The sequence below is a fragment of the Musca vetustissima genome, unplaced genomic scaffold (assembly GCF_032173495.1).
Source record: "Musca vetustissima isolate MV318-11 ecotype Yass unplaced genomic scaffold, APGP_CSIRO_Mvet_v1 utg21181, whole genome shotgun sequence".
Taxonomy (NCBI): Eukaryota; Metazoa; Arthropoda; class Insecta; order Diptera; family Muscidae; genus Musca; species Musca vetustissima.
The window spans coordinates 29,265-46,570 of NW_026887368.1; the positions used below are offsets into that span (position 1 = coordinate 29,265).

At 33.6% G+C, this 17,306-nt stretch overlaps 1 protein-coding gene across 1 annotated transcript in view; it reads right to left on the reverse strand.

Annotated features, from left to right (window-relative positions):
• Window positions 1–15,138: 15,138 nt before the first annotated feature.
• LOC133334947 (uncharacterized) overlaps window positions 15,139–17,306 on the reverse strand; it is a 36,515-nt gene continuing 34,347 nt past the window's right edge. Inside the window, exon 4 of the mRNA XM_061543256.1 lies at window positions 15,139–15,959. Coding sequence (XP_061399240.1) covers window positions 15,357–15,959 — 603 coding nt within the window. The 3' untranslated portion in view covers window positions 15,139–15,356. The remainder of the gene's footprint in view (window positions 15,960–17,306) is intronic.

Genomic DNA, 17,306 nt, shown 5'->3' on the forward strand with positions numbered 1-17,306 from the left:
TGTGAACGTTTGCAAAAACAATTTTCATCATGGAACACTTCATGTTTGTGGGTGACCTTCTGATGTTTACAACATTGGTTTTATGCACCCCTATTTTATATTTTCGTTACTATTATATAGCGTCTGTGTTTAGGAAAATAAGTGCCCTATTCTTCAATAGCAATCAACTCAAAATAAAAATCTATTTCTATTTAAAGATGTCTGGATATATGTAGTTTAAGGACGACTATTTTACTAAAAGTTATATTTATTTGGTAAATTTGTATTTCGCTTCAAATTTTTCAGGATTATATTTGTCATTTTTGTCCACAATGTTTTGCAAGAGCACACTGATTTGTAACATGCAATCGCTACAGCTACTTTTCGCTAAATATACAGCTACTTTTCCTTATCAACTTTAAGTCACTTCAAGGTGGAGATGTTCAAAGGGTAAATGCTCGGTGAGTAAATGAGAAACTGATATATGAAAGGACTTACAAATAGTTCCAGAATAGTTTTCAAATTAATTTCTAAGTGATTACGGTTTGTATCAATTTGATCAAATTTCTAATTTATGGAAAGGTTCCAATCGTATAGTGATGATCCGGTAGGCTCTGGACGAAATCTTGAGTCAAATTGTATATAAAATACTGGTTATTGGTTTTGGTCGTCGGTTACGTAGTCCAAAATATCCTAAATTCAAATTTATAAAATTCACACAACACCTTGAACAATCCTCGTATATTTGGAATATTCTTCATGTGTTGTAGCGTATCAAATAGTCGGAATGGTATATTTTCGTTCATATTTTTTTTTTAATCTGAAATGTAAACAAAAGACTAAATACAACTTCATGTATGTGTGTGTGAGCGTACATGTATGATTCTATGAATATGTGCTAATATGCGGTGCGTTTGTATGTGTGCCCTTTTCATTAATATCATATTAAGTGTAAAAAAGTAAATAAAACAAAGATCGTAAAGTTGTATGTGGTCTTTGTTTGTTTGTCGGAATATGTACACACATAAATTTATGAAAATTTGATAAGGATTTTAATTTATTTCTCAATTTTGGAAACAAACAACAAAACGTTACGGTACACCAGGCTATTAAACGCAACTGTGTGCGAACGTTTGTTAGACGTAAATCGTATCAATGGTAGCGTATTGGAATATTGCTTTGCTTACAGAAGGAACATCAAGGAGAACGTGAAAACAATGTATTGCCGAACCCTAAATTTGGAAATGGTAAACCAACGTTTTTGAACCTTTATCCTGAAATGGAGAGTATATACTTGAATAATTTAGTGTTTCCAGTTGGAATTCTTCGTTGTTAGCAAGAAGAATTAGATCAATAACATTCCAAAACATATTTATACCCTCAGTCTTATGGCCAATGAGGGTACATACGCTTTGATATGGCAAAAATGTGCCTCATCGAAATATTAGAGTCGATTACGATGACCATCCATCCGTCTGTCTGTCGGTTCCACTCCTTTAGGTACTCCACAAAGTGGTCAACATTTTTTTATTCAACCTATTATCTTTATCAAGCCTAGATCAAGTAGGGACCCATTGGTCCACTCCTTCTGGTACCACCCCACAAATGGTCAAAATTTTCAATATTTTTTAAATCCGATATCAAACGAACGGACTATCCAATTTGAATAAACCTTTGTACAACCTATCTTTAGTAAGCCTAGATTAAGTCGGAATATGAGACTATTGGACCACTTCTTCTGGTACCTCCCGCACAAAGGGTCACATTTTCAATCTATATAAATACAATATTAGGCGAAAGAAATGTACGATTTGAACCTAACTTTGAACAGCCAATCATCTTTACTAAGTCTAGATTAAGTCCGATGCTGGTACCTATTGGTCCGATCATTCTTGTACCTCCCCCTTAAAGGGTCAAAATTGTGTATATTAAGAAATCTAATATTAGAAATAAATGTCCGATTTCATTCAAACTGTGCACAAACTCAAACCAAGTTCAAAGGTGTGAAAGTAGTCAACAATTTGATGAAAATTAATACTATAATATCATGTGAATAAAGTACCAGATTTTAACCATAAAATTTCAGTTTTGTTGAACTTAATACAGTTTTCTATTCTGATTTGAGGAATTATCCTAATTTTTTACCGATAGCATACATTAAATACGACAAGATAATTGTCAATCCCTTTATTAACAATACAAATATAATAGTGGCTTAAATGTATCACACATAAAAATAATGTTTTTTTCTTGATTTTTTATGTTGCACAAAAAATCTCCACTGAATGCAGCATTTCAAATTGTAACAGAGTAATACAACTTTAAACTGATGTTTAATTACTGGCATGTAAAATATACAAATGCACTTAACATGCTGGTACGAGTTGTGCTGGTATATGTGTGCGTAAATAAATACCTGCTTATATAATGCGTATGTATGCAAAGGTTATGCGCGAGAATGTTTTTACATAAACTTTAAACAAACAAACAACAGCCAACAAACAACAGCCAACAACCAATCAGTCATACACGCAGTTCAAACTTTTACATGTCGGTGCATAATATTAAGAAGGACTAAAGTTAAAATGTTCACTAGTGAAAAGAATAAATTAAATGAAATTTAAATGTTCGAGATGAAGGGTGGGGTCGAACTCTACATTACTTTCACGATGCAAAAACACATACATAGTTTATAATGATACGACAATTTTATTGTTGAAAAATTCCGATAAAAGACGTTTGCTCTGTTTTTTAATCTGTATTGAATTGAGGTTTGAGCCCTGATCTTTGATGTTAAATTATGTTTACCATATAACATCTCAATGGCGTTTATAATTTTAACATACTTCTTAAGTCTCTAATTTTTTCGACAAATTATTTTTCCAAAACGCATTTTGCCCTGCCTTATGTTTTAAATTTAAATTCGAAATAATATCTATTCCTAAAGATATAAATACTACTATTAAGGATCAAAGAGGCATTTGAAATCTATTTTTCCCACTAACACTTTGACTGCCACGCGTGTTTACAAGAAAATCCCCGTCAGGCCACCCGTGCCACTGTAAGATGCGTTCTCTGCTACCGCATGAAATAATTTGGGGAAAAGCCTTAGACGCGCATGCAAAGCGGTGTTACGCAAATAAAAGAGAAGAACTGGAACGATCAAAGGCACGAGCAAATCTCAGAAAACCCACTACTTTTTGTCCAAGCTGCCCTGGTCAACCGCAACTTTGCAGTGAATGCTTCAATATTTTGCACTGTGAATAATTTTGTTAATAAACGATTTTTAAAAAAAAATTCAACAGTATTATTATCTCCTGTCATATATTTATCTAAATATGTTCGGAAATCCTTTGGAAGGAGTCACCCGACGTGTCCTGATGAGAACTCTTGCTGTCACCCGAATACGGGTGACACAGCAGTTAGTGTTAATAGCAGCGGTACATCTGCTATGCAATGAATATTTGTTGTATACACACAACTATGTTGTAACACCGCGAAATGTTGGTCCTAGACCCTCCTTCCTTTAAAAATATGCACATCGCCTCATTTTCGATATTATGAAGAAATTAGCCGTATTTGCACCAAAGATATTCCAGGACTCCAGGTGAATAAAAAAATTATTACCAGGTGAATAAAAAAATTATTATTATTATGAAGAAATTAGCCGTATTTGCACCAAAGATATTCCAGGACTCCAGGTGAATAAAAAAATTATTACCAAATTGAGTCTAGATTTTGATTCGACATCAAAATTCTATGTAATTTTTTAAATGACTGGAAATCTGCTGGAAATTCCAATGTTGTAACTTCAACGTAGTAGCACATAGAACGTATAAAGATTGTCATAACTTATACGCCCTACGTTTCTAATTTGAGTTGTTATTTTGTTATGCTTGTGTATTTTTTTTTTCATGCCATAGTCTTCTCTTGCTGTCAACATTTTAATCGCGAAATACCAACCAGAAAAGGATAAAAACTCAAAATATATTTCTAGTGTTGGACATTTGCATTACTATATCAGACGTATTTTGCATTAGTTTTTTGATATAAGATAATATATGAGAACGCTGTATTGAAATCTGGACCATGTTTCACCATTTTCTATATGGTGTATGCAAAATGTTATATTATTCGGACAATAAACACGATTTTTACATGTCCCCTTATGTGTGTTGGATCTAAATCAATGATATATTTTATTGTTATAACTTGCATCCAATAAACACCTCTCGCACCACTTTGCACACTGCTACAGAATTTTTTTTCTTTCGTCAATCTTTGACACAATTGTGCATTTTAATATATTTTTCCAATATTCTTAGAAATTTTAAACATTTCTGTTGACACTGGGAACTAAATTATATATATTCAGATATTAAACATTTTTTAAAATATTCGTCGGAAAAAATATATAAAATATTAAATATTAGCATATGCAACATTTCAATTACGCTTCTCATTGCCTCCAACAAATGGGTAATTGGCCTCATCCATATAGCTTTCATTACAGCCTAATAAACTAAACACAAAAGGGATTGAGACATTCAAACAATGTTTCCTTTATTATTTTAATTTCATTTCTTTCTTGTATAAAACTTAATTGACTTTTTCACGTGAGCTTTTTTACGCCTTCTTGGATAAGCATTGGAGCGTGTCTATTGTTGTTTCCAGTACCTTCATATACGCACACACACTCACGGTAGATGTCTACCTCAAAAAAAATTAAGGAAACAAATGTGGGGGCTAATTGTTTCATATAAAGGGATTCTGGGCTAGTTCACTTTTCGGCTGTGGCAAAAGAAAGTGTAATGCGAAAAAATGTCACAAAGTTGTATAGCCAAAGGCATTGTAGTTCTCCAGCTTGGAAACAACTTCAAGTGCCGAATGAGCAACAACAACAATAACAAAGGGAAACGTTAAAAAATAACAGAGTAAACGATGTATGAATTAAATGGCAAAAAAGTATACAACTAGTTTAATATTGTTGGTCGCATTTTAGGATATGGTTGATGGTTGGTTTGACTATGGTCATTGAAGCATATGACGTAGAACAGTTTCGCTCGACATGAATATGCTAACGACAGCCATAGCGTAGCGTTTCTGTAGCAATAATACCAGAGGGAAACGTAAATATTACATCTCGAGAAAGAAATTAATGTTCTTGTATACATTGTATAGAAGTTCTCTGAGGTATGTTGATAGCTATGTCCAAATTTACATAATAACAAGTGAAAAAGCATTAAGTCCGGCCGGGCCGAACTTTGGATACCCCCCACCATAGTTATACTGACAGATACATGCAATGAATATATAGGGAACATACCAAAAAGTGGGCATATACCGATAATTCTACAAACCGATTTATGTAGTTCATTATGTACACCAAATACAAACGTCAGCAATTTTTAATGGGGATTTTCATAAAATCTATAAGATCCAAAAAGTGGACTGATACTGATAACGCATGGTAGAGTATAAAATCCTCAAACTACTGTAATTTAGATTACAAAGTTATATGAGTATATGTCAATTGTGAACCCAATATTTTAATTGTTTATCTCAATTCTTTTCTTCAGGACGTATCACTATATTGTTTTTTTATCACAATATCTTTAGAAGGCGGAATGCTTACAACAGATGGCTAAATAGTCTTTGTAGGGTAAAAATTGACTATTCCCCGTAACGACTACTCAACCGCATCAAACGGAATAAATCAGATAACTATTTTAATATAAAAAAGGGGGGTTATATGGGGACTACCCCTAAAAAGGGGTGAATATTAATAATTTTTGTTTGGGAGATTTGTTACCATATACGACTACAAAATACCAAATTTCAGCGAATTCGGTTGAATAACCCGCTGAAGAACCTCAAAATATCGAATATTGGGGGTACCCTTATATGGGAGCTACCCGAAAAAATTGAACTATATTTATATTTTTTGTGGAGATATAAGAACTCAAATTACTAAATTACAGTAAATTCGGTGAAATAATCCGGTCAAAACCCCCCAAAAACTGGAAATTGGGAGGTACCCTTATATGGGGGCTACCAGAAAAAGTGGATCTATAGTTATAATTTTTAGTGGGGAAATTTGGTACCCAATAAGAACCCAATGTACCAAATTTCAGAGAATTTGGTTGAAAACCGCGCTCAAGAACCCTAAAATACCGAAAATTAGGGGGTACCCTTATATGGGGGCTACCCGAAAAAATTTGGCTATATTTATACTTTTTAGTATAGAGATTTGCAACCCAATAAGAACTCAAAGTACCGAATTTCAGCGAATTCGGTCGAAAAATGCGATCAAACCCCTCAAAATACCGCAAATTAGGGTGGAGGGTATAAAAATTTCAAATTGCTGGGTTAATTTGCACGTGATGTGAATCATATGCAAAATATGAGCTAAGATTCTTTGCTTATTAAAATTGCAATTTGGTAAACCATAAAACATCCATGATCTATTTTTTTCTCAAGATTTTAAATTATGACATAAACATTACAGAATTGTACGTTTCGATATAAATGGTCCCCAGTACCCAGTATTCTAAAACGAAGAATTTACTGATATGTTCTTCGTACTTTGGACTGACATGGACCCTTCATCTTGTACATTGAATAATTAGAAACTGAAAAGAGACTGTGATATAAACAGCCACCAGTTAGTTGTGCAACCAAACCTAAAATGTTAACAATCGACTTGCCCAAGGCATGAGGTTGTTTTGGGATCAATTTTACATTCCAGCTGTGAGAGGGCGATGGAAGTCCCAGCTACAATCCAATTAGTGTTCGTTCGCATTTGCATGTCGTGTCCTAGCCGTTTGCTTCGTCTGGGTGTGTGTGTATGCGTGATGTTGTAGTTGTTTTTGTCGTTTTCCGCCATGCCATGTTGAATGTGTCAAATTTGAATTCAAACGTGTTGTTCATTTTAAGATGTCCAAACGAGAAGTACATTAGACGCATTAATTTCGTTGTCATTATTGTTGCCATTCTTAAGCATTGTTGTTTATTTCGTCGAATATCTTTAAATGTGTTTGTAAATTTTTTCCTTATATTTCTCTGTTGCGATGTAGCTACATTTTGCTTTGTCTTCGATTTCTTCCGACAACATAAATCTTTTACGCTTTGTTTATTTCCCTTAGTCGTATTGGTCATTCATGAAATAGTGACAAGTACAATCGGATACAGTTAAAAATAACAAAAACGGAAGTACACATCCAAGATGCGTCCAATGGCTACAGTTTTTATCAGGAATTATTTAAATTTTAATTTGTTGGCTGCCACCTACAACGATTGTGTCGTTTAATAACAATTTGCTCAAAAATTTGTATGAAGGTAGAGATGAGAACGAAAACAAATGGGTATAAACTTCAAATTTATGTACAGCAAAAAGTTTGTACATAATGTACATTAAAGAAAAAGTTTTATAAATCATTATGTATCGATTTTGTATTAAATGGGCAATATACAGTGGTGGGCGTATTATATGCAACTAAAATTTACTATGTGGCCCAATTTGACTCATACAATGAATAGATAAAAAACGATACGATATGTTGACTGTATAACTTTGATATGTTCTGGCTTAACTTCCCAAGCCGGATCAATCACGAATCCTGATTGACATTACGGGCATCTCCTCCACACATTCTATCTGCGGAGACCGTAGTATGCGGATGACCTACGAGCGGGGGAAGTTGTTGTTTTGCTCTCCTTGCTATGTATATGTATTAGTAGAAATAAACAAGAGATCTTCTGCGATTGCAGAGGTCCCTTTTTATTGAACGTATTTCTAAAAAAAATTTTCTAAAATTTGACCACAACACAAATCTAGCTTTATACTAATTTTTGGTACCATTTATTAACTTTCGTACTCTTATAGTACTTATTTCCAAAACTAATTCTAAATGTCATGATTCGAGCTCTATAAATTCACCCAAATCTTAATTTTAGCAAATTTAGTACCACATAGTACACATTAATATAAATCCAACCGAAATCATATTTCACAATTTCAGGATTCCAGCCCTATCGCATCAGCCAAATATAATTGTACCAAATTTAGTATCAATTAGAACACATTAATATAAATTAGCTCATCCATACCCCAAACACTAACCTTATTTCCAAATTTCAGTGTTCCAGATCTATCGGTACCCAAATCCACATTTGGTACCAATTAGTACGCATTAGTACAAATTTCTGAAACATACATATCCCAATCCTATACTCCAACAGTGACCCTAACTCCGAATTGCAGGATTTCGGCTTTATCCGTTTACCCAAAATTTAAATTGTACCAAATTTAGTACACATTAGTACGAATTTCCAAAAGTTCCTGCATAGCTCAATTCTACATTCCAACAGTGAACTTAACTCCACTTTTCGGTTTACCCAAATGCACATTTTCAAATTTCAGGATCCCAGCTCTATCGGTTTACCCAAAATCCAAATTGTACCAAATATATTACCTTATTTACACATAAGTGTACATTTCAAAAACTACCTACATACCGTAATGTTAATTTCAAATTTCAGGATTCCACACCATCCGTTTCTCCAAATGCAATTTGTACCAAATTTAGTACAGTTTAGTACTTTTCGTATACATGAGTAACGCTTTCAGAACCAGCTCCTAATATCGGCCGTTCAGTACTTTTTTTTAGCACTTTTCGTGTCGTTCTGGTACGAATTTCCAAAACCTAACCTTATCTGACACCTTCGGACTAAGAGTGATTCACGATTCGATGGCTGGCACAAACGTGCACTTTATTCTAGACTTGTAACTTTGCATATGGACATTTCTGGAAAAATGTAAACCAAAGTCGAGAATTTGTTTCTTTAAATCTGCTTAAATACGTAAAGTAACGCCAAAAAATATAAAGAAAGACAACATATGTCATTTCTTCTTCTTGTTCTTAGCGTAAATACCAATTTAATGACTATAAATGCAGACACTGCAGAAATAAAAACTGCAAAATCAAAAATGTCGCGTGAGTGACCGAAAAAAATCCTTCGCAAATAAAAGATATGCCAAATTTTGAAATTTTGAAAGTGCAATAACAATGCTTGATATCTCTCATTCATGTAAATAATATTTACATTTCAAAATGTTCACACAATTCGCAAAGTTTTCCCCTTATTGGCGATGATGTCTAAAGTCATGTATATTTGAAATCGCGTGAGTGACCGCTCTTTTGTGGCTTTTGTCTCAAAAGTTAAAAACCGGAAGCTCTCTAATTTGTTTACCACTGATAGTGCTCCTAAAGTTCTACAGAAACATATTAAGGGATTAAGGGGAATTGTAAAATATGTAATTGTTTTTGATTTATTTAACGTTTAAAGTTAGATTTTGCCTCTGAATGTCGTGTAAGTGACTCCTGAAGTGCCCATATATCGACGCCACCGAACCATAGTATGCTAAGTCAACTTTGCATGTTTTAAAGTTCTTTACGTTTTTAGATACTACGGCCCTTAATTTAAATTCACTGAAATGTTGGTAATCATCGGCCAATCCTAACCAAAGTTATAAGCAAAAATGTACTTAGCATGGCACGTACGATTAAAGAAACTTCCATACTTTGAAAGCTTCTACTGAAAACCTCACTTTTCAGACTTAGCATACTATGGTTCGGAGGCGTCGATATGGGGAATTACAAAAAAACTTTTAAATTCCTTGAAACTGGGGTTTGCAAGCTTATAACTCGCGAAATATGAACATATTGCATATAATTAAAATTCATTTCTATAAAATGAAGTGTTCTTGTCGAAATCTTAAAATATTGGTAATAAATAATAAGTTTGGTGGACGCTGGTAATGTAGGGAAATGAGTAAAAAAGGGCCGAAGCCAACGAGTTTTTTTGTGTTCCTTCCTGATTTATGGCTAAAGTACACAACTCACTCATATGTGATCAGTGACTCAGTTGCAGAATACCCCATGGACAATATGGTGATAATATATGATTTTTCGATATAATCACTGCATCCACCCAAAACGGATGATGAAATTTTGAAGCCGATTTTTCTTATAACCAGGACGCGCAACCAGATAACGGATTATTGGATTGTAGAACTCGTGATTTTGCTTCGTTTAGTGTATATCTCATGAATGTGCTCACCGTAGCTTCTTTGCAATTAGATTCCAAAAACGAAAATTTGGTGCTTACATTTTTATAAAAAACCTTTTTTTGAGTTTAAATTTAAGAAAGTCCAATCAAATACCGTGGAACTCCGCGTGATTTTAGTTTTTTTTTACGTGCCGGTTCTAATGAGCCCAGCCGTGTTCAATTCCGCTCAATAAAACGGCGATTAAAGTACCTTGAATGTGGGAAAAACTGCAAAATTTTATTTTGACAAATTCGCGTATATAATCGCGTTTTTCTTCGAATTGATTTCACATACATTCATGCTTGTATTCTCGTATTCGCGAATTTGTGTGAAAATAGGTCAACAATACATCGATACTCGAATAAAATGCGTATTTTATCCAAAATTGATTGCGGCGGCACATCTGCGTTTCTTAACCAATCCTTTTAAAATAGATGTACTTTTGTGTATTTTCATAGGAGATTACTGAAATCTGATGTGCACGTTGCGTCATTTTTAGCCACTTTGGCTAAATGAAACCTCGAAAAATTCATAATTATTGGAAGAGATTGATTCGGTTTATACGAAAACCGCATGCGCATCAACTGATTTCAACGAATACGCGAACTGTATGCTTTTTAATATTGGTCATTTTCATATGCTGTAACTGCATTATATTTGGTCATTTTTAAAGTCAAAACTCTTAACAGATGAATGTACCGATATTTAACAATCATCTAAAAGAATTTGTAGAAGAAATCGTCACATGTTTTAGAAGATCTAGACAAAACCGTATTGCCTTGACCATACTAAAAAATCAAAAATTCAAAAAAAAAAAAAAAAAAAAAAAAAAAGACACTTTCTGGCAATTCAAAAATTAATTTATTTTATTTTCAGATATTTTCATGCTTTTATTTGTTTTGAGTAGTATGCAAAGAAAACAAATGTGTTTAACCATTTGTCAAGAAATTCGCGAATTACAACAAATAGGAATTCATTTAATTTATATTTGAAATGCGAGATTTAAACCCGCTATAATTTTTGTGCGCAGCATCCGAATTTGTGAACGCAAACAGATATCGAAGCGGCATATTTTCCTTAATCTATGTACCAAAAATTATGAATGTGCTCGCAAAAATGTTTTTAAATTTTTTTATGGAATTTTGTAATTTTTGACTTGATGACTTTTTGAATTAAAAAAGTTCAGTTTTTTTTTTAAACCGAGAATGTTCCCTTAACCCTGCTATTACGTTAAAGGTCATTTGGTGACCCATAGAGTTTTATCATCAACGATTTGTTCACGCTCACGTTTTTTGTCCTTTCTTCTTTTTTCTGAAAATACGTTTCTCCTTTTTCCATTTCTCCCGATAATTCTCCATCGCACTACGTGTTGCTACTGTCTTCAGGGTTGCACTTCTGATCATACCATGGGTTCTTGATGGTTGTTTTTGGTATCCAAGTGTTGCTTTTGCTGCAGTTTGTAGGGAGTGGGCAATTCTTTTCTTTCTATACTATTATCGGGACAAGAAGTGTTTTCGTCGAATCAGTTGAGCAGAGTAGGCTTCTGCTATCTGTTGTGTCGACGTCGAGTTTCCGTGTTGTGTTAGATCGCACCTTTGCTGCTACATTAAGACGAGAGCGAACCTTGGCTGCCACGAGGTAGTGGTCCGAATCGATATTCGCTCATCGGATCGATCGAACGTCTAATACACTGGATGTCTTCCGTCTATCACAACATGATCAGTTTGATTTCTCCAGGTGACCTTGTGTATATCGATATGATTGAACCTGGTGCTGATAACCATGTTTTTTGCTGCGGCGAAGTCGTTGTCGGATGTTTCTTCATGGAGGCTGAATTTTCCGACGGTGGGACCAAAAATAGTTTCCCTTCCGATTTTCGCATTAAAATCTCCTAGCAGAATTTTAATGTCAGCGGTCATATACTGTTTCTAGACCCTCGTAAAATATGTCTTTGGTCTGCTTATCTTTGACTTCGGTCGGAGCATGGGCGCTAATGAGACTGATGTAGAAGAACTTCGCTTTCGAACAATTCGCTCATCTACCTGAGTGAATCTGAAGACGATGTCTTTTATTCACCAGTTAAACATAAATCCGCAGCCAAATTCATGTCTCGTTTCATGGCAGCTATAATACAGTGCGTAGTCGTCCCTTTCCCTCGCATTTCCTGTAAGGCAATAATATCGGCTTTGTTCTTCTTGAGTACATCCGCCAAAGCGAAAACGACACATGTTCTGTACAACGTGCTCACATTCCAAGTGCAGATTCGCAGATCGTGGTCCTTTATACGTTTGCGGGGGTCGTCAACATTAATGGGGTTTGTTTTTCTTTTTCTTAGCTTTTTCGCCTCAACCCATTTTTTTATAGTTTTAATTGGCGAACTAGAATCTTAGTCATAGCCTGGTAATTATCCCCGCTATGAGTCTTGTTGAAATTGAGATACTCTAAAGGTTATATTTTGTTTTAATATGCGACTCAATGTTTGACTTATAAGGCTGTATTTCCTAGAGGCAGACGTTGACGTCTCAAGGTCACACGCACCATCAGAAATAGCATTTTGGTCAATATAAAACCTTTTGATTTTATATATGTAATTTAATGTTAAAGGATTAGTTTTGAAGACAAAATTAAAAACATTTTAAGGAAATAATAATAATATGGCCGAATGTGCCCCACTTTAAAATGCCTAATCTACCCCGAAAATACTTTTTCTATCCATTTTCTAAAAACATTATATTTTAAATTATTATTACAAGAATATACACATAAGTACTATTTTAAAAACTACCTCAATCATGTACCCCAATAGTAGTCCTAATTCCTATTTACAGGATTCCATTCCTATGTGCTCAACTAAATACAAATATTACCAAATGTAGTACCATTTAGTACTTTTCATAGACATAATTACGAATTTCGTAAGCCATTTCCATACATCAACAATACTTCCCAACCTGTATTGCATATAAAGTTTCAAGATTCTAGTTATATATGTTCAATATATATATGCAATTAAAACTACATTTAGTAAAGTTTAATACTTTTCGTACACTTATAGGTCGAATATCCAAAAATCCCTTTGTACATCTTTCGAACTTTCTATCCGTGATCCACATTCCAAATTTCTAGAAGGATGAGGGGTTCTCGCTCCTCCCGTTCGCTTAATACAAAATGGTACATTTTAGTACTCTTTGTACTCTTCTACTTCGAATTTCCAAAAATCCAGCCTTATCTCACGCCTACACATCAACAATAACCCACACTCAAAATTTCAAGTTTCTAGCTTCAGCCGTTTTCAGATGAATTATGTCATATTGCCCTATTTATATAGTTAAGGTAAATTTAGTACTATATTATCCAAAGAAAATGCAAAACTTTCAAGAATTCAAATCCTTAAAATCGATATTGAATAAATCTTAATTTTATGGGATATCAATGCCAATACCAAAATGTATTTTTCTATTTCACATTTCTCCATAGTAGGTATCCAACATATTGGATCGTACTATTTAATAAATAAAACACAATTTGTTGAGTACATCATGATAAAGTTTTTGAAAAAAATTTTAATGGACAAAATACCGAAAATTCATAATACTTATAATTACATAACTTAATTAATTACTTACATATAACGTTTCTATGAAAACTTATTTACCTTTACACTATTGAGATAGAGAACATTAAAAACAAATAGCCTATAACAATTTACATTGCATTTCAGAAACACATTGACAAAAGAACTTATACTGAATTATTCTTTGGTTATACTTAATTTACGTTGGTTAGTTTTGTATTTTTATTTGTATTGTTTTATGTTTTCTTTTTCTTTTTTAATTTAATATTATTTGTAGCTTTGTTTATCGATCTTTGTTCTAATTATTCAGTTATTAATTGATACTAATCTAGCAATTATTTGTTTGGCCAAAGGCAATGCCAATATTTTGTGGCTATTAACAATCAACCTTCTCTTATTTATTTATTCATTCATTCATTCGTTCATTTCGTATATTTTGTAACTCAAAAGTGTTTAAACTTAAAATTAAAACAAGAAATTATTATTTAAAAATTTGAAATTTTATTATGGAAGACTACATCAAGATTCATTTGCTTTTCAAAAATCCTGCTCCTTCTTAGGAAGTAATTAATACTAAAGTGAATCTGAACGATTAAAGATCAAAATAAATTACTTGAAGTTAATATGTATATATAAATATTTAGGTTTGAATAATATTAAAATCTATTAAATTAAATATTTTACTAATGTCGCTTCCAGAGACTAGAATAATAATTGGTCAATAGTTAAGTAAAAATGCAAATAAAAAAATATGTAAATAAATTAAATAAGTAATAATTGTAATGGAGCAGAAATATAGTCTGTCCGATAGAAATATCTTTGTCGTAGTGGAGTTGGCTTTCTTCGTGACCAAAACAGTTCCATTTCACAATGCGAAACATTGTTCCTAGTGTCCATTAAATTGGTATACTTTAAAATGTGTTGTAAAATCGTAGGTGAATTTTCTTGAAAATTTATAGATCAAACGATTATGATTTTCTTAATAAGTGTTGATTTTGAATCTTTTATTTATTCGACGAAGAATTTACAAATATTATAACAGAAAATGTATCTGTTATTTTATTAGAAAACCAGTCTTGAAATTTAACAAAAGATTATGAATGACACATTTTGGACAAGGGAATAATGAATGTCGCGATCGATGGCGGAAATGGATAGGCCAACAATTAAATTTTTGTTTTCGAGGTGTCATTCGTTGTTAATTCAGTTCTGTATTTGTGTTTGTTATTTTTTATTTTTATTTATTTAGTTTTGTATTTGTCATGTTTGGCTTTGTCTTTCTTTAGTTGGGATCAAATTCTGTTTTTACCACCTCAGTGTTTGTTGTCTTTGAATTAATTAGAGGATTGACGACGAAGATTTTTATTGTTTGTTTGTTTTTGTTTTTCGTTTTTTTTTGGTATTTGTCATAAATATCGTAACGGTCACACATACAAACTCGTACTCTATTTGTAAACATCGTGGTCGATGCCTGTGTATGTGTGACTAAATAGATGTTCGCTAAAAGTATTGTTGTATGTCCTTAAGCCTAGTTTTGACTTATACCTATCCGAAGGTTAAGAAGAAGAAGATAAAGAAATTCATGTCTCATATTTAGTAGCGGGTTGTCTGTGGTAGTGGTGGTGTTGTTGTGTTTGTTGTTTCTGGGTCCGTTATAACGGCCAGCATTGCCCCATGTGAGGCATCCTACAGCTATACAAGATGACCATCGGCATCCGTAAATGCAACTGTAGCACCGCCGGCATTGAATGTGGTCAGACTATGGGGATTTGCAGGATCATAAGCCGCACTGGCGGTCATTAACAGGTTATTACTAATCCCAACCGAACTGGGTATGTTGAGCACTTGCAGGCTGCCAGGAGGTCCGGGAACAGCCATCATGCCTGTGCCCATTAGCGAAGACTGTTGTTGTAGCTGATGTTGTTGTTTGTTTCGATTGGGGTCTTTCAGTATGCTTTGTGGTTGTTTAGGCGTAGAACTGGGCACTGACATCAGACTTCCATTGCCCACACTCGATGTTGTTGTCATCGTTGACGAGGTAGATGATATATTAAGTGGATGCAAATCGTGCATCATATGCACACTGCCCATGTTGGTGTTGGTGTGATGGGTGACATCTGGCGGTGGCACATGTGAGACTCCCTTCAAAATGCCACGCCTCAAGGTGCCACTTCCGCCATTGCCCATGGATGGAGGTGCCGCCAATATAGTACCGCTTATCATTGAGGCCTGTGACACCGGCTGCAAATGAGCCATTGGCATGGGTTGGGTGAAGTCTATTTGAGCGGCATAATCCTGCAAAAACAATAAACGTAAAAAAACATATAAATTAGTGTCTTAATTAAAAACAAACAAAGGGGAACAAGCGTAACAAATATCCAATGCAAGTCCGAAGATGTCCTTGTGAATTATGTTTTATTTGGTCAAGCTTCTGTCTAACCGCAAATGTTCTACCGACCGACACAGAGAAAATAGTAATAAAATGCGCGCACATACACAAGTGTACATGGACAGTTGTTTGTATAGTTGTTATTGTGTCGTCCTTCATAACAATTCATCCAAAGTCTTTTTTATGTCTGTTATTTTCTTAGAAAATGCTTATATAAACCGACATTTTAATGGGAAAACTTTTGCTTGTGATGAGTTTTTTTCCTGCTCCGACAGCTGCACATGTATTGGTGAGTGAGTAAGTGTGTGTGTTTTTGCGTACACCAATACGAAAACTAAACCAAATTCTGGAGGAAAAAAGCAAGCTGATAAAAGTGAAAGACAAACAAAAGGACTGGATTGTCATAGCAAGTTTTTGCCACAACCTCTAAATACTAGTTTTTTTCTTCGTCTTTTTTTGTTTTGGTTTGACGATAGAGACGATGGCGAAGTTAGTTTCTTTATCCTGCTTTAAATTCACATTCCATTTTTCGCCAAAGTCGAAAAAGGTATGAATATTGTAACAGATTAAGTGTTCGTTTTCGAGAGAGAGAGAGAGTTGATGCAAAACAGTCAATTTCTTTTTCGGCATGTCCTGTAGTCATGTCGCAAACTATTTGGTGTTTTTTTTTTTGTTATGATAAACTATGTCAGATTTTGTTTCCTATAAGTAGAAGATGAAAATGAAGGAAATGCAAACAATGGTTTGTTTTTGTTTAACAGGGAGGACGTTTGTCATTTTAGTTTACATGACATTTTGTGTTGTGATTATCATGCCCTGCTATGTATTTGTTTAATATTTGCGTAAATTCGGATAATTCAAAGATCTATGAAATATGGTAATATTGCAAAATATGTGCTAATTTTAAATATACTTATTTTTTTAAGTTACAGAGAATTGAGGGAATGAGAATGAGATATCTATGATGAGCAATGATTTGCAAATAAAAATGATAACATTTATATATACGTAATAGGTATTTTAAAAAATGGCAATTAAAAGATATTGACATTCATCATCGTTTTGCATTTAACGATGTCAATATTTCACACAGATGGTTCGGTGTTCGATAAACACCAAACCCAATTTAAAATTTTAAACTTCGATTTAATAAAGTTGATATATGAGCACAGTTATAAATTTTAAATAAAACTGTTAATAAAACGAAAAAGATATTGGGGAATAAACAATGGTCCATAGCACTCTAGGCCACA